The sequence below is a fragment of the Schistocerca cancellata genome, chromosome 1 (assembly GCF_023864275.1).
Source record: "Schistocerca cancellata isolate TAMUIC-IGC-003103 chromosome 1, iqSchCanc2.1, whole genome shotgun sequence".
Lineage (NCBI taxonomy): Eukaryota > Metazoa > Arthropoda > Insecta > Orthoptera > Acrididae > Schistocerca > Schistocerca cancellata.
Window position 1 is genome coordinate 652,064,886 of NC_064626.1, and position 27,219 is coordinate 652,092,104.

The window sequence follows — 27,219 nt, forward strand, 5'->3', positions numbered from 1 at the left end:
TATTGCACGCTGAACACCCAGAAAAATTAACAAAACAAAATTATTTTATGAGAGCAAAGTTAGCTACAGCGTTCGAAGTATTCATAGTATTGTATACGTATTGTAATGGCGCCTCAAGGAAGACAAGGATACACAGTCGAGCTACCGTATTATAAATACGCCACGGTTTGTGGATGAACTCAGACAGGTTGATAATCATTTTGAATATTTAGCAGTACTGTACCCATTGGCGTTAAACTCATTTTCAACCAATGATTCCCACAGCTACAGGAACACTACCTGTGATACCAGTTAGACAAAATTCTTATGCAGTGCTATAAGACGGCGATCGACCTCACTCAAACACTGGGAAGTTTGTTTTACAACCTTCGTTCCTGGATAAAGAGCTTTTCCTAATTGAGATATCTGTGAACGTTGCTGCATAAGACGATTTAAGAAGAAACTAAATTCCTTCTGCTACGACAATGTTTAAAGAAATTGTCTGAACGGCACTAAATCGTGGTTTGTGAATCGTTTACTGGCTGTACTCTGCCGCATTTCGGTGGTTGGAAGGCAAAAGGCTTACTGACAAATTTCACACAAGGAAAAGGGGGACGAAATGTCTCCCAGTGGAAGGTCATGTTGTTTTATTTAAATGATTTAAAAATCAGTTAAAACGAACAGCGAAGCTGTCAGTATAAGCACATTACTGTTGTCAGAATGATGTTGCACCGCCCAGGGCCTGTAATGATAAAGGGCCCGCTTAGGTCAGGCATATTGTATACAGAAGTGGAAGAGAGAGCACCACTAAATTCCACAATCCGCATGCATTACATACACACAGAAATTACTGTTACAGTGTACTATTGGAGCCCAATGAATGAATTGCATATTTTCCGGTGAAAGAGAGCACTGGCAAACAGTCTTCGCTACATTAGGTTACTTACAGTGGTGTCACTCTGAGCTAGAATTTATGGTCAGCTACTAAGTATAAGGTCAATGAGACGGATGCGGATTTTGGAACTGTGAAATACTTTGCTACATTATAAACTGTCGTCTTTTTTTTTCAAGTTTAGATTTGGTTACTGATATTGGCGAAGTTTTCTGTAATTCGTCCCTCTTCATGACTATTCAGCAATATGATATGATTTGATTAGATTAGATTAATACTTGTTCCATAGATCATGAATACGACATTTCGTAATGATGTAGAACGTGTCATTTTAATGAAAGATTTCTTTAAATACCATGATTCAGTTTCTTTGCAACAATTTTTTACTCTCTCTCTCTCTCTCATTCTTTTTTATTTTTATCTCTCTCCCTCACTATCTCTCTCCTCTCTCTCTCTCTCTCTCTCTCACACACACACACACACACACACACACAGTCTTTTTTTATTTTTATTTGTTTGTTGTGCTCGTCCATCGGCGAGGCACGAAAACGTTCGTCAATGATTTTCTTAGTTTTGATTACGAAAGATATATAAAAACAACTATGAGAGTTACTGATTTATTAAGCTTAGTTTGCAGTCAGTTCTGAGTATTGTTAGTAACTACGCTCCAGACCCTAAACCCAGTTACAGAAATGTGAATCAGACGGATTACGTATTCCAGGTCGTAGCAGCCTCGTCTTTGATACGTCAGTTATGGTCACTTCCCAGCCCACTGTAGGATCACATCGGTTCGTCTTCTTCCTGCTGGTAATGTAACTAAGATTTGGCAACAGGGCAAGGTATATTTGGCAAATCTGTGATCGACGAATTACTTCCTGGTGTGCACGGAATTAAGCCTCAAAGTTCACTTGATTTTTCCTGTCATTTCCATTGAATCATCTGAGTTATTATTAACGCTTTAGCTGTAACAAAAGATTGTAAATTTACGGTTTTCAGCCCTGGAAAGTCGTTGCACGTGAAAATCGCATCTAATCCCGTCCTTCAAATAGCGGTTTATGAGTTTTAGCCACTACTGGTCTCGTAAGAGGACATGTAGGTGTATGCCTCTTCCCTAGCTCTGTGGAAACGTGCTAACCTGACGAAAGCGTCTGTTATGGTTTGCGGTTCCAGTATTGCTGACTGTAACGTTTTTACCCCTTCTGTGAAAGAGCTACTAGCAGTCAGATCACACATCGATAAGGAAATCGCAAGAAAATACTTTCGGCTCATAGTGCAATGGTGAAAAACTTACAATGCTGCACAACAGGTAACGCCTCTTTCCGCTGCTGACAAACAAATGTTGGGTTTCTAGGAATACATAACTTTATTTATGAAATACCACATTTGCATACAACTTGAGTATGACACAGCATACCAATCAAACACAGACCCAATCAAAATCTAAGTGAGTAGTATTTTACTAATTCGTGCCGATAGAGGCACGCTTGTGTACAGATACTCAGTTTCATTGAAACAGACTTTCGTCGTAAGGTTGTCGTGGGTAGTTTTATTTAATTTCTTATAATACAGTGCACAATTTTCGTACGATTTCTTTTAGTGTTGTTAAAACATTAGTTAACATGGGAGAGAAAGTAATCATAAAAGATAAATGCGAATTCTCTTACGTTATCTATAACAGTCTGACAATGCACATGCAGTTTATTGATTACATGCATGTAGAAAACTTGTTCCGAGTTAACGCTGTCAAACAAGGTTTTATGAAGAATAAAATGCCACTGCCACACGACAGCTAATGTATAAAATACTTTTCTGACGTATTTTGGCACGATGCTTTCTCCCCATACATAATACAAAAGTTTCGAGATGCATCTGCATCCTGGCCATCTATTAAACCTGAAAAGAACAAAATGTCGCAGAAATTAGCCCTTTTTCCACATGCGACTATTTTGGGTTCAGAAGTGAAGGGAATTATGTTCAACGTTCCATGAGATCGATAACTTCAGCAGGAAGCAGTGCGGCGTTTTAAAAAATGTAGTAGTTAATGTACCCAAATTCGCGACGTCTTATCAACAGTGCGCGACGCTTACCGTTACGCTACTAGCTGACACAGAGCTACAGCACCGCCAGAACGCAACAACAAGTTCTCCAGAACTTGCGCATTGCACAGTGCTGTGAGATAATGCATATGGCCTGATCGAGACTTCTGAGAGACATACAGTTACAGCTTTTCTTTTGCACTGCACGACGTTTTTAACAAACAGATAGCGCAATAGAGTAGCTCAAGTCGAAAGGAACACTTCTCGTTAAAGTTTTGCATCCTACACTGTTGGCAGTTCTGTGTAGGTGTCAGTTACGTGATTTTATTTCGGTGATTACAAAATAGAGTCGAAAGTATGCACTGGGTAGCCGATGCAGCTAGTTCATGGCGATTCGGTCAACCAAGTAAATGAATGTACTGAACATGCTGCAAACCACTACAGGGAGTCTGTGTGTCAGAATTCTCATCCAGTGTGGCGCAACTTTGTTATGACAGAAAAATGAGTGATAGAGAAGAGAATTTGGCGGTGTGGTCTCTTGGATTGATGCTAGGTTCATATGCTTATGGTTTGGGTTCGAGTCCAACTTCTGCTGATGATTTTTGATAAGGAGAGACAGATTCTGTTCTCTTCTGGCTACGCCAAGTGAAGAAGGTATAATGGCATTGTGGTTTGATATTCATGTTAAACATGATATTCCTTCTCTACCAAGTAGACGTTAGGTTGAACCACAATAAAGTCAGGAGTCGTGACACGTAGAAACTCTACCAGAAGTAACCTTTCTTATACTAGTTATTTATTTCTAGTGACGAAACAAACGCTACGTAGGACACTTATTCCGTCTTTTATTTGAGCTTCTGTATGTCGATAAAATTGGTTCTGATCTGGGAATGCAACTCAGAGCGCCCTTAACGCGGAATTTGATCCCTTCGTGACAATACAGCTCGGCTACAATTTGTTGTTTGTTCAAAACTGCAGATTCCTCAACATCTCCACATATTGCGCGTGAAAGGGTTCGAATCTTGGTCCGGCACTAAAGCTTTCATTATGTATTACCAAGCTCTAGCATGAGTACACCTATCTGCTGGTGGGTAATAATTTTGATTTGTAATGTATTTTCATTCGTTGTCAACACTAACGGCATCCGACGTTTTTAAGTGCCAGTGAGACACAGAACTGTTTGCGAAATCATTGTAAATTCAAGGATGTTATTCTGAGCTGCTGGTGGAGAAAAATTCGGTAGCTGAAGTCTCTTTGTGTGCAGTCAACAACGATATGTGTGAGGCTCGATTCCCAGTCAGCACTGAACTCTTCGTCATATTATTTCTAGTTCAAGCATGCTCACATGTCGACGGTGGTGTAACAAACCCGTTTTTAACGTTCGTTTTCTCTAGAATATAACAGCGATAGATGCCAAGTTGGAGTCCTGGGAAAGGACAAATTAATGTTTCGTCTCGTCATTTCAGTTAAAACATGTAGCTACTGCCGAGAAAATCCGATATGTCACAGTTGATTGTGCTTCGATGACAATCTAATTAGGTTATGGGTTCGAATCCCTGTCCAACAAAAAGCTTTACCTCACGGCATTTCAAGTAAGTTACTTGTGAAGAAGCAATATTTAGAATCTCTCGTAGTTCGTTAACAAGGACAATTCGCGTCCGTTAACAATGTTTACGTTATGTAATTTAAAGTTGATATTTGCTAACTGATACTGTCTAAAATCGAGGTATAGCATTCTCTGTATGCCTAGTCAGGAATGACAGTTTCCGTCAGTCACGAAGTCTTTGCTTAGTCTGCATTACCTGGGTTTGAATCCATATGCAGAACGAGACGGTACGTCGTGTCGTTTGAAGTTCATACATATTCTCAACTAGCTGCTCGTGAATAAGTTAAATTTTTAATGTCATTTTGTGTTAAATAATAAGTACGGTATGTTATTTTGAAGAGGAAATCATGAATACGACGAGCTTACTACGTGAATTACCTATCTGACGTAATAATGAGAGTGGTAACATTTCATGTATGTCATTTATTGTAATAAATGTGAACTTACATGCCTGCAGAACCGTCTTCTCTGTGATAAGATGTTCCCTGATGTTTGTAGTACCTTGGTATTACTTTACATCTTGAGTTACTGCGATACAGAGCAGTGTTTCCTAGTGGTGACTTGTTGGAACCATTTTGAATAGTCAAACGACTGTACCGAGGGGCGATTAGAGGACTTGCTAGACAGCTGCGCTATGTGGGTTGCATTCGAATCAGGCGAAATGCAATTCAGGTCGTTCGGATACTTTTGACTGTACGTGTGATGATTGTAAACATAACGAGAAAAAATACTTTGAAACAACTAAGGCTGGAGTCTGAAGAGTGTTTTATGGCCGAGTTAGAACTCATACCCCTACAATCTTAGGTTCAACGTAAGAAAAATCTTCAAACAAGGTTAGTAAGGTGTGAAGTGTTGAAACGAGATGATTCTGGGTGTACGTAGCGGCATTAAGATGAAATACGAAATGTGTTGTAATTTGGTGTGGGATATGTTTCGTTGAAAGACATGACATGTTAACCTGACAGGTTTCCCACAGTATTCTTATGTTACTTAACACCAACGCAAAAACTTCACGACTAGAAAGTTTCCCTTTGTTACCCACCTGAGCTTGTTCCAAGTTTCTAATCACTTCAGTGTCGACAGTAGTTAAATTCTGTCCTTCCTTCGATCTTCGGTAGGATGGCTTAACATTCCCCGCGACTCCATATCCTTGACTGGTGGAAATTTCTACGAGCTGTGCAGCTGTTATCCACTGCAAATCCAAAGGAAAAGAGGGCTGGTCTTTTCCGTGGTATAATACTTTGAATTACAAAGATGGCGTAATTCTTGTCGCACGAACTTACGGAAAATCGAAGAAAAGTAAACTGACAAGCTCAAGAACACAACGCGTTCCCCGGCTGTAACGAGAGCACAGCAACAGTCCATGCGGCGTAATCTCCCGAGACACTAAACAAGGATACGAATGAGAACATGTTTGGTTGTAATCTACAGCACCTTACTTTCCCGCTTAATACTGAATTCTTGATTTGATAACTATCGTGGCGGAAGCAGGCAGAGTTTGGTTTCTAAAGGCATGCATTTTCTCTTAACTTTTAGTCTGAGTTTTTATTCGAGTCTTTGTCATTTATCTCTAAACAAAAACATTTATTTTTTCAACAAAGTTTAAGCAGCTTAACTTTGGCATAATACTACTGTCGAAAGCTATGTTATTCTTGTTGCTCATAGTATAATGTCTACGCGAGTTTGGACATCAATTGCGAGCCGCGTATATACGCCTAATATTTTCAATATGTATTGTTTCCTGTGAAAAAACTCTGATTTATGAATAGGAAGAACAGACCAATAAACCAGTGTAGCGGAAGTATGTTTAGGAAAACAAGATGGCGACTATCGTATTGTAATAAACAGACTCATAATGGTGCAGTGAGTCGCTGAATTACACAGTTAAGCGGGAACTGCAGAAATATCAGTTTATCGCCAATTTCAAGGATATATGTGAAGCATCACTATCAGTTGTAGGCGAGGTCATTATTTACAAAACTTATAATCTTAAACTGGCGTCCAAATATTACAAATCGTCATCAAGTCCTCGACGAGAAAAAAAAAAGTCACCTGTACTGTTTCTCGATTTCGGGGTCATTTGGCTTTGAAATCGACGGTGTGAAAATTTGGAAATGATCCATACAGCCGAGTGGACAATGAAAAAGAAATAAAATGAAGGAAATGTAAGATATTTTCCTCCCTCCGCAAATAGCCGTTGCTAGTAATAGCGGGAAACCCAAGAAGGAAACTAGGAGATCACTACAAATAAAAGTGTGTAAACTTTTAGATGACACGACTTCTCCCTAGTCCCGAATCGGTAGAAGTCGGTAAACGTCGGGAGGCTTCGGCAGGCACGCAGTTTCGACTCCTAACATTACGTAGCTGACTGTGCTGTACAAGGTAGCCATTGTCGTCTGCTTCGTTATTGTTTTGCGCTGTACTGTTCTGCGTGTTTTTATTGTGCAGTTGTGCTAAACATTATCAAAATGAGTGGAGAGGCAGTTGCTGGCCCATCTCGGGAGTCGCCAACAACCCCTACCGGTAGGCCTAAGGTTAGAAGGAAACCAGTATTACGTCGATGCTCGCAAAATTATATTGCGTATGATTGTGTGATTGAATGCTGCGAAAGGGAAAGGGAGCAGAAAAAATTGCTTCAACCCATTCATTTTTATATATAGAGATATACTATATACTATATGACCTGTTTAAGTATATTTAAATTTTATAATTAATAGTTTAACATTGCGGGGAATGAAATAAATGAAAAAAAATGGCGAGCAGTGGGAATCGAACCCGGGTCCGCTGCATGACAAGCCTTTACCTAATCAATTTTTTTTTTTTTAGATCTCATTTTTTCTATATTGTTCGTTCAATTTGTTCGTGGCGGACGTCCGATGACACTCGTTCAGGTGTTCGTTAATCCATTCACTCAGTTTCTTTTATTACAGAGGGTAGCTAAACCCTCTCAACGAACATGCTGAGCTACCGTGCCGGCAATCAATTGCGCTACACATGCTACAGTGTCCTAACCTTTGAAACATTGTCCTTTACTGTTTTCGGGTGTTCGGAGAACAACTCACCAAAGTTTCATTGCAATCGGATGAATGGTTTGTGAGCGCGTAGTAGACAAACACACACACATATATATATATATATATATATATATATATATATATATATATATATATATATGACGATTTCAGTTTCGTTTACGAACAACATTTAAAGCTAGTTTTACTTCCAAGCCTTTCGTCTGCTTTCGTGTAAGCATGACGCGCAATTTGTAGTGCCAGCACTGCAACTGGTAGGCGTGCCCCCTCCCCCACCCCACCCCACCAACGGCTCCTCTCCCCTCGCCAGCCAATGCTTGCTTCCTCCTCTCCCCGCACTCCCATTACAACTCTGCCGTCTTACAGTTAACACACTGTACATTAACACAGAGCCCCATGCACAAGGATGGCAGCCCCAGTATAAACTTTAGTTGGCCCTCCAAAAATCTGTTGACATTGATCTTAAATGAAAGCTTTGAAGAAGACCTTCAATAAAACCAGCCAAGACCAGATGTGAACAAATACCTGGGATTGATCATAGAGAAAAGACGTCTTCTACCAGGTCCAAAACATCTGTAAAGTTACTCTTCACTTAAGGAACAAATTAGTGAACATAGTACGACACAGGTTTCGATCTATATTTCATATTATGTGATCGTCGTGCGGCAATTCTGAAAGCTATACCAGGATAAAGAGCAACCATGTGGACACATGGAGAGTGTTATGTAATTTGTCATAATCTGATCCTGTACGTATCTGAATTACTTACATTTTTTTAAGCGTTACAGAGATTCAGATAACTCAGTATATTTTCAAGTAGAGACTTATAGAGCTGTCAAACTCAAGCGGGAAGCTGTTCGCGTGGTCGGGGCGAATGAACAACGCAAATGCCATGCAATATGTGCGCACTAACGCTCGGTGGTGTGAGCAGCGGTTCGCTACGTAGCTGAAGGTGTGCACTTGCAGCACACAACAGCTATTGGCTAAAACAATCTAAAATCTCTTGTCCGTTTCTTCAGTAATATATTTTTCGGTTGCTCCTTGAAGGCTCTATAAAACTGAAATTCGTCCAGGGCGTCCATAAATCCAACCTTCTCTGCCCTGAAAATACCTTCAAAGAAAACAAATGGTTCAAATGGCCCCTAGAACTATGGGACTTAACTGCTGTGGTCATCAGTCCCCTAGAACTTAGAACTACTTAAACCTAACTAACCTAAGGACATTACACACATCCATGTCCGAGGCAGGATTCGAACCTGCGACCGTAGTGGTCACGCGGTTCCAGACTGTAGCGCCTAGAACCGCACGGCCACTCCGGCCGGCTACCTTCAAAGATTCCTCAGTACTGCTGGTGTTATAACTGTAATCGTGGAGATGTATACTAAATGAAGAATTGCAACTCTCGATTATATGTGTGCGCTCTCCGAATCTGGCAGAGAAGCATTTACAGATTTTTGCCACGTGTAAACTTCCACATTCACCATATCTGGTTTTATAAATGCCTGATTGCATTAATGGTTTTGTTTTGTGGAAGGCGTGCCTGACTATTTTCTCTACTTTGTTTAACTGTGCAGAACGCAACTATCAAGTTAGTTTTACTAAAATTACGGGCTATTCGATGTGATGCAGTGCCGTCTTAAGACATAAAAATGTACTACCTTTTTTTCCTGATTCCGCCTCTCGCATCAGTGTGGTTCCCGTATGTATTTTGCAGTTCTTGTTCCGTAATTTTGTAGATTAGTTTTACCCACCATATCAGTACTGCAGCCATTATTACACTATTCGTTCACATTAATGTGTCCATCGCCTACGTTCAACGTGAACGTACAATAACCGCTCATATGCGGCAGGTGGCAACCTCTGCAGTGGAGGGTATATGAAGTGCGTCAGGGGGACGGGGAAAACAGGGCAGTCGTTCTCGTAATTCAGAAACGGAGTGATTTATCTGACATCCAAAACACGATGATCATTGGCTTTTGGGCCAAGGGTGGAAGCATTTCCGAAACGATTAAGTCGGCAAACTGTTCGCGTGCCATCGTGATTATACACTACAAGGAAAAAAAACGGCGACACATCACGAAGGAATCTTCTAAATGGGAAATGGGACAGAAATCGGTAGATGTGATGTACGTGTGCAGACAAACAAATGATTACAGTTTCAGCAAGACAACAACGGGTTGGTCCTCCACTGGCCTTTATGCAAGCATTTATTCGTCTTGCCATTGTCTGGTAGAGTTGCTGAATGTCCTCCGTGCCAAGTTCTGACTAATTCGTGCGCTAGATATCGTCTAAATTCCGAGATGCTTGGAGTGCCTGCCCACAACGCTCAAAATGCTCTCGATTGGGGAGAGATACGACGAGCTTTCTGGCGAAGGTACTGTTTGTGAAGCACGAAACCACGCAGTAGAAACTCTCGCCGTGTACAGGCGGGCATCATCTTGCTTGAACGTAAGCTCTGAATGACCTGACATGAAGGTCAACAAAACGGGACGTAGAATATCGTCGACGTATTTCTGTGATGTAGGGGTGCCGCGGATGACAAACAAAGGGGTCCTACCATGAAACAAAGTGGCATCCCAAACCATCACTCCTGGATGTCGGCCCGTATGGCTGGCGACAGACAGGTTGGTATCCTACCGTTGTCCGGGGCATCTCCAGGCACGTCTTCGGCCTGGAATTTCACCGACTGGATTGTAACTGTCTTCAGTGACGAGTCCCACGACTCCCGCCGCCATACGGCCCTACATCCAGGAGTGAAGTATAGGGAGATATTTCTCTTCACAGCAGGACCGTTTTGGTTGCTAACCGTGGCACCATTACAGTACAGCGGTATGCAGACGATACTCGACATTCCGTTTTATCGCCCTCATTGAAAGCCATCCTGGGCTTAAATTTCAGCAAAATAATGGTCGCCCACACTTGGCGAGAGTTTCTGCTGCTTTTATTCGTGCTTGCCAAACCCTACCTTGGCCAGAAATGTCGCCGGATCTTTCCTCAATTACGAATGTTTGACGTATTATGGGCAGGGCGCCCCACCCACCTCAGAACTTTGACGATCTAACGGACCAGTTGGACAGAGACTGGCTCTATATCCCACAGTAGGACATCCAACAACTCTACCAATCAGTAACAAGCCGAATATCTGCTTGCAAAAGGACCAGAGGCGGATCAACGCGTTATTGACTTGCTCAGTGAAGCTTTCTCTCTTGAGCAAAACATTCGATTTTTCTGAAATTGTGATCATTTGCTTGTCTGGACATGTACATTTACCGATTTCCGTCGCGTAATGATAATTCCTTCGTGGTGCGTCCTTTTATGTCTTTCTTTTGAGTGTATAACGAGCGTGACAAAATGGCGCTATCCAAAACCTACACCGACGTAACTGTGGTGCACCAAGGGCCATCGACGACAGTAGTAAACGACAGCTGTGCATGTTAGTATCGGCGAATAGATGTGCAACTGTTGAGCAGCAGACCACTGAGATGAACCAACAGGCTACTAACAGTGTCTCCTCAACGACCATTGAGTGAATGTCGAAGCGTATGGGCCTCCACAGTGAGTGCATTGTTCATACACCCAGGCTAAATGCCGTTGATCGACGACAAAAGCTGGAATTTACACGCTAATACCGCAATTGTACGTCCAATGAGTGGCGACAGTTGGCATTTTCAGATGAATCACGTTTGACATTCCACCGACAGATGGTCGTTAGCTGCAACAATCTTCGGAAGGGTCCAAGCCGCAGGATGGAGCGTTATGGTCTGGGGAATGTTTTCCTAGCCCGACGGATCAACACAAGCTTCTATCTATGCCTGGGACCAGCTTGGTTTTCCCGAGCACGATAGCATCTACCAGCAGAACAATGAAGCGTGCCACACATCTTACACTTTACGTGCCTGGTTCGAAGAGCACCAGGGGTTAGTTTACCGTACTCTCCTAGCCACCAACCTCCCCGGGTGCAAATTCGCCCCTTGGATCCTAACCAAGAAACGGAGAGCAACTGCCCACGGCACTGGAGTCGGTTTGGTTCAAAAATGGTTCAAATGGCTCTGAGCACTATGGGACTTAACATCTGTGGCCATCAGTCCCCTAGAACTTGAGAACTACTTAATCCTAACTAACCTAAGGACATCACACACATCCATGCCTGAGGCAGGATTCGAACCTGCGACCGTAGCAGCAGCGCGGTTCCGGACTGAAGCGCCTAAAACCGCTCGGACACAAAGCCGGCTACAGTCGGTTTGGCTCCACATCCCTGTCGTTATCTTCTAGAATCTCATTGACTCTCTTCCTGCACGTCTCGCAGTGGTTCGCGCTGCAAAAGGTGGTTTCTTTACAGGTGTTTACATTAATGTGACTCAACAGTGTAGTTGCTATATGTTTCGATATACATAACTCTTCGACAGTTTCGTCCTGATATTTAAGTGCTTGCTCACGATGTTAACTAATAGTTATGCCAACGTTACCTTTGCTGCCTTAGTGGTTCAAAATGGGTGAAATGGCTCTGAGCACTATGGGACTTAATATCTAAGGTCATCAGTCCCCTAGAACTTAGAACTACTTAAACCTAACTAACCTAAGGACATCACACACATCCATGCCCGAGGCAGGATTCGAACCTGCGACCCTAGCTGTCGCGCTGTTCTAGACTGAAGCGGCTAGAACCGCTCGGCCACCACGGCCGGCCTGCCTTAGTGAAATGGATTTGCCCAGCATATGCGTACGGCATGGACGATAAATAGTTTGGACGAGAAGAGAACAGAGGCTTTCGAAACGTGGTGCTACAGAAGAATGCTGAAGATTAGATGGGTAGATCACATAACTAATGAGGAGGTATTGACTAGAATTGGGGAGAAGAGAAATTTGTGGCACAACTTGACTAGAAGAAGGGATCTGTTGGTAGGACACGTTCTGAGGCATCAAGGGATCACCAATTTAGTACTGGAGGGCGGCGTGGAGGGTAAAAATCGCAGAGGGAGACCAAGAGATGTACACATTAAACAGATTCAGAAGGATGTAGGTTGCAGTAGGTACTGGGAGATGTAGAAGCTTGCACAGGATAGAGTAGCATGGAGAGCTGAATCAAACCATTCTCTGCACTGAAGACTGCAGCAGCAACAACAACAATGCGTACGGCAACGTGCGAGCAGGCGTGTCAGCTTCTATACAGCAATGTTATGGGCTAGGTGTGAAAAGGCTGTTTTATGATGCAGCACTTCACAGCCGGTATAGGACTGCAGCAGCTGGACATGTGAAGAGCGCTGGAGATGATCGCTCACCCGTCGCTCCAGGCGCCGGTCCACTCGCGGTGGTCGGCCCAGGGGTTGCGCACGCGCACCATGCGCAGCGGCCGCCGGCCAGCCTGCCGCACGTGGCGCACCTCCCGCACGGTGTAGGCGTGGCCGCGCGCCAGCCCGCTCTCCGTCACCGCGGGCCTACTCGCCGACATAGACGCCCAGTTACCCTGCAAACGCGATATTATCAACTCTGTCTCTCTGTACCTGCCCCTCTTTAAAAGACTAGCATTTTCTTTGTTAGAAGTGTATGGTCTTAAACGCATTTGCAAATACAAATATTTACGTGATAAACTTTGAAAAACTAAGCTCTAACGCACGGCTTTCCGGGCGGGAAGGAGCGCCTGGCCCCCGGCACGAATCCGCCCGACGGATTTGTGTCGAGGTCCGGTGAACCGGCCAGTCTGTGGATGGTTTTTAGGCGGTTTTCCATCTGCCTCGGCGAACGCGAGCTGGTTCCCCTTAGTCCACCTCAGCTACACTATGTCAGCGATTGCTGCGCAAACAAGTTCTCCATGTACGCGTACACCACCATTACTCTACCACGCAAACATAGGGGTTACACTCGTCTGGTGTGAGACGTTCCCTCGGGGGGGGGGGGGGGGGGGTCCCGGAGGCCGAACCGCACAATAACCCTGGGTCGGTGTGGGGCGGCGGAGGGATGAAGTGGACTGCGGAGTCGTCGTGGGGTTCTGGACTATTGCGGTTGCGACGGGGACGGAGCCTCTCCGTCGTTTCTAGGTCTCCGGTTAACATACAATACAATACAAGCTCTCTTTCTACAGTGCGATCTAAAAGTCGCGCACATGAAAATAAATGCATCTGTAAATAGGAGTTGCTCTGCATCAGTTCGATTAGCCACTGCAAGATAGCACAATGTGTTCCACCAACAGCAGATGAAGAGCCCAATGTAACAAGTTAGATCACGTGACATTTATAGTATTGTGCAGCTAATAGCGCGGTAAACATGTCGTTTTTGCAAGAGCAAAGAGTTTTTGCTGTTGTTCAGCATTTTTTGTCATCCATATGCACATATCATATGTGCATTTCCTGAGAAATGTGCACTTGCCGCGTTGCCAAATAATTCAGTAATAACGAGATTAATCTCCCAGTACTGGGAACGTGGATCAGTTGTAGACAAGAAGAGAACCTGAGATCAGCCATTAAGATGGACGTTAAACTGCTTGAGGTGACTAATGTCATCCTGTGCTCGCTTTCGAAAAGTTTGAGACTGACTTTCCAATCTCGGATTTGATATGGCGGTGCTCCCAAAGCGATTCAGAAGTTAGAATTTCGTGCTTATCACGATCGTAATGTGGAGGAATTGAAGAGGCGGAATAAACAAAAGCGTCTAGCGTACTGTACGTGGATTTGGTCATTTTTAACATCCATGGAATCGTAAAACTGGACCGCATTTTCTGTACTGATGAGACGTAGTCTCACCGTAGTGGGTGCATGAATAGTCAAAACACAATACTTGGGTCAACTGAAAATCCATATGTGTTTCATGAAAACAACTTGCACTGTTAGAAAACTGGAATGTGGTGTCCTTTATCGCGTCCTCGAATAGTGATCCCTAATTTCTTTGGAAGTGCTATTAATACACTACTGGCCATTAAAATTGCTACACCAAGAAGAAATGCAGATGATAAATGGGTATTCATTGGACAAATATATTATACTAGAACTGACATGTGAATACATTTTCACGCAATTTGGGTGCATAGATCCTGAGAAATTAGTACCCAGAACTATCACCTCTGGCCTTAATAACGGCCTTGATACGCCTGGGCATTGAGTCAAACAGAGCTTGGATGGTGTGTACAGGTACACACCTGCCTATGCAGCTGCAACACGATACCACAGTTCATCAAGAGTATGACTGGGGTATTGTGACGAGCCAGTTGCTCGACCACCACTGACCATACGTTTTCAGAAGGTGAGAGATCTGGAGAATGTGCTGACGATGGCAGTAGTCGAACATTTTCTGTATCCAGAAAGGCCCGTACAGGACCTGCAACATGCAGTCGTGCATTATCCTGCTGAAATGTAGGGTTTCGCAGGGATCAAATGAAGGGTAGAGCCACGGGTCGTGACACATTTCAAATGTGACGTCCACTGTTCAAAGTGCCGTCATTGCGAACAAGAGGTGACCGAGACATGGCACCAATGGCACCCCGTATCATCACGCCGGGTGATACGCTAGGATGGCGATGACGAATACACGCTTCCAATATGCGTTCACCACGATGTCGCCAAATACGGATGCGACCATCGTGATGCTGTAAACAGAACCTGGATACATCCGAAAAAATGACGTTTAGCCTTTCGTGCACCCAGGTTCGTCGTTGAGTACACCATTGCAGGCGCTCCTGTCTGTGATGCAGCGTCAAGGGTAACCGCAGCCGTGATCCCCGAGATGATAGTCCATGCTGCTGCAAACGGCGTCGAACTGTTCGTGCAGATGGTGGTTGTCTTGCAAACGTCCCCATCTGTTGACTCGGGGATCGAGACGTGGCTGCACTATCCGTTACAGCCATGCGGATAAGATGCCTGTCATCTCAACTGCTAGTGATACGAGGCCGTTGGAATCCAGCACGGCGTTCCGTATTACCCCCCTGAACCCACCGATTCCATATTCTGCTAACAGTCATTGGATCTCGACCAACGCGAGCAACAATGTCGCGATACGATAAACCGCAATCGCGATAGGCTACAATCCGACCTTTATCAAAGTCGGAAACGTGATGGTACGCATTTCTCCTCCTTACGCGAGGCATCACAACAATGTTGCACCAGGGAACGCCGGTCAACTGCTGTTTGTGTATGAGAAATCGGTTGGAAACGTTCCTCATGGCAAGACGTTGTAGGTGTCGCCACCGGCGCCAACCTTGTGTGAATGCTCTGAAAAGCTAATCATTTGCATATCACAACACCTTCTTCCTGTCGGTTAAATTTCGCGTCTGTAGCACGTCATCTTCGTGTTGTAGCAATTTTAATGACCAGTAGTGTAGTATTATGTACCAAGTCGTCATTCAGCAGTTAATTTCGCTTTTTGAGACAGATGAACGTTGTTGTTCGTTTCAGCAGGACGCTGTCACTGATGACACAACTAATGAAACAATTCATATCTTAAGCGAATATTTTGGTGATCGCATAATCTCTAAAGCATTACGGCTCTTACATGTTCCCGATTTAACTATCTAGACTTCTTCCTCTAGCGCTATGAAGTAAGGGTCTTTAAAAACAGGACGTACACAATGGAGGAACTAAAGATTAACATAATAACGGACATTAACATCAGTGTCGTTATGCTACGTAAGGTAGTCTCAATCTGGTAAAATGAATTCGTGGATGCATTACTGAACATGACGGGCATTTTGAGCATGTGCTATAAACAATGTGTATGATATTATGAGATATAGCACTTTTTAATGTGCACGACATTTCGATCGCCCTTATTACAACTATTTTTCGGCTATAAAGTAAACAAACACAAGGCAATACGTTAAGTAACGACCATTTCGCTTTAACAAATGGGGATTATCAACAAACCAATAGTGCATGTTTCGGCTGTATACCTGCCCATGACTGGCAAGTGTGGCTTCATCACTAAACAAGATACGTGATACATCTGGAGTGTCCTGTCTTAATGCTCACATGCAAAGTTAACACGGTTATTATAGTCGTTTCCACCTAGCTCTTGATGAAGAAAGGAAAAAGAGGAGTGGATCCTATGTCAATGGAGAATGCGTAGGACATCATGCCTCCTCCTCGTGCGATTGTGCGGGAGCCAACGTACGGATCACCTGAAACAGCAGTAGCAAGAACATTAATTTCTTCCCTCTTCTGCCGTCACTTGTTTCCTTCTGTGGCATTGTCTATGTGTTGCACTATCACTTTGACGTAACTGGTTGAAAAGGTTGATAAATAATAGCCGAGATGGTTGACGTCTATTGAGATATGTACAGTCATGCTCAAAAGTATCCGAACGACCTGAGTTGCATTTCGCTGATTCGCATGCAACCCACATAACGCACCCGTCTAACAGGTCCTCTAATCGCTCCTTGGTACAGTCGTTTGACTATTGAAAATGGTTCCATCAAGTTACCATTACAAAACACTGATCTGTATCGCAGTAACTCAAGATGTTAAGTAATACCACGATACTAAAAATATCAGGGAACACCTTATCACAGATAAGACTGTCCTTAAGGCTCGTAAGCTCACACTTATTACAATAAATGACATACCTGAAATGTTACCACTCTCATTATTACGTCAGAAGGGTAATGCAAGTAGTAAGTTCGTCGTATTAATGATTTCCTCTTCAAAGTAACATACCGTATTTATTATTTAACACAAAATGACATTAAAAATTTGTTATTCACGAGCAGCTTGTTGAAAATATGTATGAACTTCAAATGACAGACGAACCGTCTCGTTCTGCATATGGATTCAAACCCAGGTCATGCAGACTAAGCAAAGATTTCGTTACTGACGGAAACCAACAGTCATTCCTGACTAGGCATAAATGCCAACTTTAAATTACATAACGCAAACAATTTTAACGGACGCGAATTCCTACCCAGCATCTATTGTATTTGTTAACGAACTACGAGAGATGTTAAGCATTGCTTCTTAACAAGTAACTTACTTGAAATGCCGTGAGGTAAAGCTTTGTATTAGAAAGGGATTCGAACCCAGAACGTGATCGGATTGATATCGAAGCACAATCAACTGTGACATTTCGGAATTTCTCTGCAGTAGCTAGATGTCGTAACTTAAATGACGAGACGAAACATTAATTTTTTTCCTTCCCAGGACTCCAACCCGGTACCTATCGCTGTTATATTCTAGAGAAAACTAACGTTAAATGTAGGTTTCTTGCACTAGCAGCGACATGTGAGCATGTTTGAACTAGAAATAATATGACGAAGAGCTCAATGCTGAGTGGGAATAGATCCCCACACATTTCGTTGTTGACTACACACAAAGAGACGTCAGCTACCGAATTTTTCTCCACCAGCAGCTTGGAATAACATCTTAAACTTAGAGTGATCTCGCAAATAGTTCTGTGTCTCACTGGGAGTCAAAAACGTCAGATATCGTTAGTGTTGACAACGAATGAAAATACATTAAAAATCAAATTTATTATCCACCAGCTGACAGGTGTTCCCATGCTAGAGCTTGATAATACGTAATGAAAGCTTTAGTGCCGGGCCAGGATTCGAACCCATTCACGCGCAATATGTGGAGATGTTGAGGAATCTGCAGTTTTGAACAAACAACAATTTGTAGCCGAGCTGCATTGTATCGAAGGAATCAAATTCCGCGTTAAGGGCGGTCTGAGTTGCATTCCCTGTTCAGAACCAATTTTATCGACATACAGAACGCCAGATAAAAGATGGAATAAGTGTCCTGTGAACCTACATAGCATTTGTTTCGTTACTAGAAATAAATGACTAGTATAAGAAAGGTTACTGGTGATAGAGTTGCTATATGTCCCCACTCCAGACTTTATTGTGGTCGAACCTAACGTCTACTTGGTAGAGAACGAATATCGTTTTTAATTTGAATTTCAGACCACAATGTTATTATATCTTCTTCACTCGGTGTAGCCCGAAGAGAATGGAATCTGTCTCTCCATATCTAAAATCATTGACAGAAGTTGGGATTGAACGCAGACCATAGGTATATGAACGTAAAATCAGTCCAACAGACCACCAAATCCTCTTCCTTGTGGCTCCTATTTCTATCATAAAGGCATTGCGCCACACTGGATGAGAATTCTGTCACACAGGCTCCTTGTAGTAATTTGCAGCATGTTCAGTAAATTCATTTACTTGGTTGACCGAATCACCATGAACTAGCTGCCTCGGCTACCCAGTGCATACATTCGACTCTATTTTGCAATCACCGAAATAAAATCACGTAACTGCCACCTACACAGAACTGCCAACAGTGTAAGATGCAGAAATTTAAATAGGAAGTGTTCATTTCCACTTGAGCTACCGTATTGTGATATCTGTTTGTTGAAAACATCGTGCAGTGCAAAAGAAAAGGTGTAACTGTTTGTCTCTCAGAAGTCTAGACCCGGTCATATGCACTATCTCACAGCGCTGTGGAATGCAGAAGTTTTGGAGGAATTGTTTTTGAGTTCTGGAGCTGTTGTAGCTTCGTGTATATTCTTTGTTACATTTTTTAAAACGCAGTTCTGCTGTCTGCTTAAGTTATCAATCTAATGGAACTTGTAACATAATTCCCCTCACTTCTCAACCCAAAATAGTCGAAAGTGAAAAAAAAGGGCTAACTTCTGCGACATTTTGTTCCTTTAAGGTTTAATAGACAGCCAGGCAGCAGATGCATCTCGAAACTTTTGTAGTATGCATGGGGAGAGCGCAAAATACGTCGTAAAAGTATTTTCTACATTAGCTGTCGTCTGGTAGTGACATTTTATTTTCTTCATACCTTGTTGGACAACTTTAACTCAGAACTAGTTTTCTACATGCATGTAATCAATAAAATGCATGTGCATGTTCAGACTGTTATAGATAACATCAGAGAATTCGTATATATCGTTGATTATTAATTACCCTCTCATGTTCCCTATTGCTTTAACAACATTAAAGGAAACCTAACGAAAATTGTGAACTGTATCATAACAAATGAACTAAAACTACCCGCGATGACCTTTCGACGAAAGTCTGTTTTAGTAAAACTGAGTATCTGTACACAAGCGTGCCTCTGTCGACACGAATTAGTAAAATACTACTCACTTAGATTTTGATTGGGTCTGTGTTTAATTGGTATGCTGTGTCATACTCAAGAAGTATGCAAATGTATTCCTAGAAACCCAAAATTTGCTTGTCAGCAGCGGAAAGAGGCGTTACCTGCTGTGCAGCATTGTTAAGGTTTTCACCATTGCACTATGAGCCGAAAGTATTTTCTTGAGATTTCCTTATCGATATTTGATCTGAGTGCTTGTAGCTCTTTCACAGAAGGGATAAAAAATCTACTCTCAATGAGACTGGAACTGAAACTGCGAACCATTACAGACGCTTTTTATAGGTTAGCACGTTATCACGGAGCTGGCGAAGGCTGATGTGTCTCGCTCCCCTCTTACGAGACCAATAGTGGCTAGAATTCGTAAACCGCTATTTAAAGGACGAGATTAGTTGCGATTTACACGTGCATCGACATTCCTGGGCTGAAAACCGTAAATTTACAATCATTTGTTTGCACCTCAAACGATTATAACTCAGATTGTTCAATGGAAATGACAGGTAAAATCAAGTGAACTTTGAGACTTAATTCCGTGCACACCAGGAAGTAACTCGTCGATTATAGAGTTGCCAATCATACGTTGCCTTGTTGCAAAATCTCAGTTACAGTACCATCAAGAAGAAGACGAACTGATGTGATCCCACAGCAGAATGGGAAGTAACCATAACTAGTGTCTCCAAATCGCGGCTGCTACGGCCTGAAATACGTAATGCGTTTGATTCGCATTTCTGTAACTTGGTTTAGGGACTGTAGCGTAGTTACTAATAATACTCAGAACTGACTGCAAACTAAGCATCATAAGTCAGTAACTCTCATAGTTGTTTTTATATTTCTTTCGTAAATGTACTCAAAACGAAGAAACTCATTCACAGACGTTCTCGTGCCTCGCCGATAGTGCAGCACAACATACAAATAAAAATAAAAAAAAGAATGATTGTGTCTACGTGTGTGTGTGTGTGTGTGTGTGTGTGTGTGTGTGTGTGTGTAAGTGTGTATGCGTGTGTGTGCGTGACAGAGAGAGAGAGAGAGAGAGAAATTAAAAAGAATGAGAGAGAGAGAGAGTAAAAAATTGTTGTAAAGAAATTGAATCATGGTATGTAAAGATATCTTTCATTAAAATGACACGATCCACATCATTACGAAATATCGTATTCATGATCTATTGAACAAGAATTAATCTAATCTAATCTGAACATATCATATTGATGACTAGCCATGAGGAGTCATGAATTACCGAATTTTTTGCCAATACCAATAACGAAATCTAAACTTGAAAATGAAAGACGACAATTTTTGTAATAAACCGGGACTCCTATCAAGACCATTTCGTCCCTGTTAACTAACCACGAAAGATGTCTGGTATACCTCCATTCTGAAGTAACAAAGTGTGCATGCATTTAAAGATGAAGTGCATGATGTGAAGTTCTGTGATGGAGATACGAACCCAACACGTAATCGGATTGTCAACTAAGTAAAATCAAATGTTACGTATCGGATTTTCTTACCAGCTTCTAGGTGTTTGAATCTAAAATAAGGATACAAACTTTTGTGCCTAAGCGACAATCGAACTGCTCACCTACCGTGCATCCACGAATATAGTGCTTACTCGCCAACAGTAAGATGTGTGCGTGTTTGACCAGAAATAACGACACCTATTGCGATAGTTGGCGATATTTGTACGGGATCAGGATTCGGACCCACATACTTACCTTTGGAGGAGATCTAGAGAAGATTGCAGTCTTGGGAAAAGGAACGAAATGATTGAACTATACTGTTCCGAGAGATTCAGATCCTCGAAAGAGGAGATACGAATTCGAATCACAGTCCAGCACCAAATTTTTCTACGTCTCTAGTTCAATCAAGTACAAGTAAAATAAGAGACCCGTTCCTTGAAATGGCTACCGGTTTTTCAAATAAAACAAAATTTTCTAATGTAAGTAAGTTTACTGGCGACTGTATTTCTGTTTATCATGACTTTCGCTATGTCATTGGCTCTGCCCAGTTGGTAATGAAGGAACGTGATGTTTAATGCGGATTCTGGATTATAACGTTTTCTCTTGAGGTTACCAGAGGTAAAGTAAATCCGTTTTCGCCTCTTAAAAGTAAATACCTGAACCCACGCATTGCACCTGTGATAGTTCGTTCCACCACACCATTGTGGCCATATTTCCCAGCCCCAGGAGTGTGCCGTAACGGATGATGTGCTTAGTTTACAAAATCAGTCACGCTGAAAAAAATGCGAGTCTATTAAATGGTTAAGTAGAGGCAAGCTTCTGACGCAGAGATTATGCTGTTCTCATGTCAGCAGGATGTAAAGACTCTGCTAGGCATCGTAGGTTCGATGTGAAGCCATTTTGAAATTTTCACAAATTCAGCAAATTTCTTAGTTTGAGAAAATCCACTGGGAAGTGTGAAGTTACCGAATAATTCGATTATTACCGTCATTATTACAATCATTTTCTTCATACCGCTGCTGGAACACTCTACTTGAAGATCATTTGATGCCTTTTGGTCACTATAGAAGTAGTTTCCCAGGAACAGGTTCTTTCCCTGTCTGCGGAATCCTTTTCATGTTAATACCAAACATCAGCAATTACTCGTAGATTACATTAAAACTAAAGTAATTGATGAAGACGTTACTTGATAAAAAAAACTCGCTGCCTTTCTTCATTTACTTGCGCCTAGAAATGGCTATCGAATACTGCCAAACCAAAAGGCAAGAGATCTTACTCCCTTCCTATATACGTCGCTGTCAGTTCTTCCATATGATTTGTTCGACATGACCTGTTTCAAGTTGTGTATGACAGGCAATGTTTTAGAAAATCAGTTATTTTCCTTTGCAGTAAACAGAAAGATTTTCATTCTAAGCTATCCAAGTACAAAATTTTCGCAATATTAGTTCAAATTTAATGTTCGCTTGTGTAATGTAGTAAAGTATTTCACAACTCCGACTCATTGACCTTACACTTAGTCGCTGACCAAAAATTCTAGCTCAGAGTGGCACCAGATTAAGTAACCTAATGTAGCGAAGACTGCCAGTGCTCTTTCTAACTGTAAAATACGCAATTCACTCATTTGGCTCCATAAGTACAATGTAACAGCAATTTCTGTGTGTATGCAATGCATACGGATTGTAGAATTTAGTGGTGCTCTCTCTTCCACTTCTGTATACAATATGCCTCACCTAAACGGGCGCCGGCCGGGTGGCCAACCGGTTCTAGGCGCTATAGTCGGGAACCGCGCGACCGCTGCGGTCGCAGGTTGGAATCCTGCCTCGGGTATGGATGTGTGTGATGTCCATAGGTTAGTTAGGTTTAAGTAGTTCTGAGTTCTAGGTGCTGATGACTTCAGATGTTAAGTCCCACAGTGCTCAGCGCCATTTTTGAACGTTCAGTCTCAGTACTCTATGCTTGACTATGACTGTAGTCTTGAGGTAAAACGCGAGACTAGCTAATATGACGTCTACCGACCGAAAGCACACATCGAAAAATTTTTTATCGCCCCTTTCCCCTCGGTTCTGAAGCTATGAGTGTAATTCAAGCGAATCTACAATATATTTCGCTTTCTGTCACACTGGTAATAACAGTTTGGTTCAACAATGTTTTAGCGAAAGATTTCTTTGCCGACCATCTGCCTCTGAACACCGCATGCGTCTGAGTTCTCTGGGACCTTTTTACTGCCTACCGGCAGGGGCTGAGGCAATGCATTGTCTCGCCTTCTGCCGACAATGTCTGCTCCACTCCGCACTCTTGACCATGTAAAATGCTTTAACGTTGGTGAGTGGTGACACATAAAATCGGTCTACGACTTATGTTTCATAGCAACGGAGGCACAAAACCATTTTTATTTGATGATTATTTTATTACACTAGAATGCAATACATCAATGTGGCACAGATTTAATTTCATTGTTTCTGATCCAGTGCCCTGTAATTAAAGCGTCACATTCTGTTCTTTTTCCTTTCACAGGAGATTTTTCAAATAATTTATTATTATCATGGATTCATATGTATTAGTCAAGGCACAGAGAGTAAATGCAATGTTATGTGTTTGGTTTCTTTCTTTGATTCTCTATGTTAAATGGATGCGAAAGATTGTGTCAATACATATCAGAACCTGCTCTGTAGCTACTCAGGAAAATTGCTTGTTTTGAAGTCTATACATTAATTAATGGAGAAGTGAACGCTGTTCACAAGTGATATTTAAAATATTCAATTGGATTTAAGACAACAAAATTGCCCATATTTGAAGCTACCCAAAGAAAAATAAGTTTCTACAGCCACTATTAGCAAATGTCAGCAAAGAGTTCCTAGTTGCTACTGTGGAAATGTAGCATAGAGGCCCTATGGTAATCAAGAGGTTCATTTCCTTCATATTTATCACACTGGCATGTGAGTCTTAAGTGAAGAACAATATTGAAATTCGTATCGCTGATGGTCAATTCGAATTTCTTCAGAGACTCTGCTTAGGCGAAGCAGCTTGGCAATCAGAAAGCCAAGATCTATAACCATTAACACAACTTACTGAGTCGAGTTACCAAGAGGATTTTATGTGTAAAGGTTTTCTTCCGATTTCGTTACAGAATTTTTTCTGGAAATTCGTGGCTCCATAAAATATATCAGAAAAAAAAGGTCGCTTAGGCTAGCCCCTACCACGGTTAGAACTGACGACTGACTGAGCCATTGTGACACGAGACACGGGCGGTACCACCGGGCTACAGACACACTGCTGCTTGTACGCCACTCTCACCATGGTATTGATCGCTCAGCCTCATAATGCATCGTGAAAGATAATAAAAGTTGTCATTTATGTGAAGAATAGTATTTCTTTAGCCAAAAAATTGAATTTTCTGTCTCAGTGTCTTAGTTTACATGAGGATTATATAGCACGAGTCATTGAAATGGAAAGGGAATATCAAGTGAATTTAGCGAGTCAATTCAGTACCATACGCGGAAGTGATTGCACTGTCACAGTGTTGCCTAACGTTTGTGACGATGTTGCCAATTCTCAGCTGTGCTAGGAAGAGCTCTGTAGCGGTATGCAAGGAGAATCCCGTGCTCGTGTCATAGGAGGATATGGAGAGGAGGCTGCGGGGTTTGGTTAATATGCACCGTTTTCTCCTACCAGTTGTGTCAAACATTCAGGTGTATAATCTTGTATAACAATTACAGATTCCAACAAAATATAAACAAATAAAACACTTACCTTGTTACTGTGTGACAAAAGATTATTTCAGTACAAAAAAAAGTCTTTGGAAATCACTTATGCCCACCCGTCATGAAAGTAAGATAACAGACACTTTGCACATTCAGGTGTATATCTTAAATCACGATTACAGTTTCCTACAAAATATATACGAATAAAATACGTATCTTGTTACTATGTGACAAAAGATTATTTCAGTACAATAAAAAGTCCTTGATAATCACTTATGCCCACCTGTCACGAAAGTAAGATAACAAACACTTTGCACCTCAAAATCGATTGCAACTATGTGCAGTCTTGTGATGTTTAAATCAATCGTCTTAACGGCACTAAATCGTGGTTTGTGAATCGTTTACTGGCCGCACTCTGCCGCATTTCGCTGGTTGGAAGGCGAAAAGCTTCCCGAGAAATTTCACAGAAGGAAAAGAAGGACGAAAGGTCTCTCACTGGAAGGTCATGTTGTTTTATTTAAACGATTCCAAAATCAGGTAAAACGAAGTCAAGTTGTCAGTATAAGCACATTACTGTTGTGAGGACGATGTTGCATTGCCCGGGGCCTGTAATGATACAGGGCCCGTTTAGGTTCAAAAATGGCTCTGAGCACTATGGGACTTAACATCTGAGGTCATCAGCACCTAGAACTCAGATCTACTTAAACCTAACTAACCTAAGGACATCACACACATCCATACCCGAGGCAGGATTCCAACCTGCGACCGCAGCGGTCGCACGGTTCCCGACTGTAGCGCCTAGAACCGGCCGGCCACCCCAGCCGGCGCCCGTTTAGGTGAGGCATATTGTATACAGAAGTGGAAGAGAGAGCACCACTAAATTCTACAATCCGTATGCATTGCATACACACAGAAATTGCTGTTACAGTGTACTTATGGAGCCAAATGAGTGAATTGCGTATTTTACAGTTAGAAAGAGCACTGGCAGTCTTCGCTACATTAGGTAACTTAATCTGGTGTCACTCTGAGCTACCTTTTTTGGTCAGCGACTTAGTGTAAGGTCAACGAGTCGGAGTTGTGAAATACTTTACTTCATTACAGAAGCGAATATTAAATTTGAACTAATATTGCGAAAATTTTGTACTTGGATAGCTTAGAATGGAAATCTTACTGTGTATTGCAAAGGAAAACAACTGATTTTCTAAAACATTGCCTGTCATACACAACCTGAAACCGGTCATGTCGAACAAATCATATGGAAGAACTGACAGCGACGTATATAGGAAGGCAGTAAGATTTCTTGCCTTTTGGTTTGGCAGCACTCGATAGCCATTTCTAGGCGCAAGTAAATGAAGAAAGGCAGCGAGTTTTTTTTTATCAGGTAACGTCTTCATCAATTACTTTAGTTTTAATGTAATCTACGAGTAATTGCAGATGTTTGGTATTAACATGAAAAGTATTCCGCAGACAGGGAAAGAACCTGTTCCTGGGAAACTACTTCTATAGTGACCAAAAGGCATCAAATGATCTTCAAGTAGAGTGTTCCAGCAGCGGTATGAAGAAAATGATTGTAATAATGACGGTAATAATCGAATTATTCGGTAACTTCACACTTCCCAGTGGATTTTCTCAAACTAAGAAATTTGCTGAAATTGTGAAAATTTCAAAATGGCTTCCCATCGAACCTACGATGCCTAGAAGAGTCTTTATATCCTGCTGACATGAGAACAGCATAATCTCTGCGTCAGAAGCTTGCCTCTACTTAACCATTTAATAGACTCGCATTTTTTCCAGCGTGACTGATTTTGTAAGCTAAGCACATCATCCGTTACGGCACACTCCTGGGGCTGGGAAATATGGCCACAATGGTGTGGTGGAACGAACTATCACAGGTGCAATGCGTGGGTTCAGGTATTTACTTTTAAGAGGCGAAAACGGATTTACTTTACCTCTGATAACCTCAAGAGAAAACGTTATAATCCAGAATCCGCATTAAACATCACGTTCCTTCATTACCAACTGGGCAGAGCCAATGGCATAGCGAAAGTCATGATAAACAGAAATACAGTCGCCAGTAAACTTACTTACATTAGAAAATTTTGTTTTATTTGAAAAACCGGTAGCCATTTCAAGGAACGGGTCTCTTATTTTACTTGTACTTGATTGAACTAGAGACGTAGAAAAATTTGGTGCTGGACTGTGATTCGAATTCGTATCTCCTCTTTCGAGGATCTGAATCTCTCGGAACAGTATAGTTCAATCATTTCGTTCCTTTTCCCAAGACTGCAATCTTCTCTAGATCTCCTCCAAAGGTAAGTATGTGGGTCCGAATCCTGATCCAGTACAAATATCGCCAACTATCGCAATAGGTGTCGTTATTTCTGGTCAAACACGCACACATCTTACTGTTGGCGAGTAAGCACTATATTCGTGGATGCA

At 42.0% G+C, this 27,219-nt stretch overlaps 1 protein-coding gene across 1 annotated transcript in view; it reads right to left on the reverse strand.

Annotated features, from left to right (window-relative positions):
• LOC126092044 (calpain-9-like) overlaps positions 1 to 27,219 on the reverse strand; it is a 153,778-nt gene that overhangs the window by 27,387 nt on the left and 99,172 nt on the right. Inside the window, exon 7 of the mRNA XM_049907489.1 lies at positions 12,825 to 13,009. Coding sequence (XP_049763446.1) covers positions 12,825 to 13,009 — 185 coding nt within the window. The remainder of the gene's footprint in view (positions 1 to 12,824; positions 13,010 to 27,219) is intronic.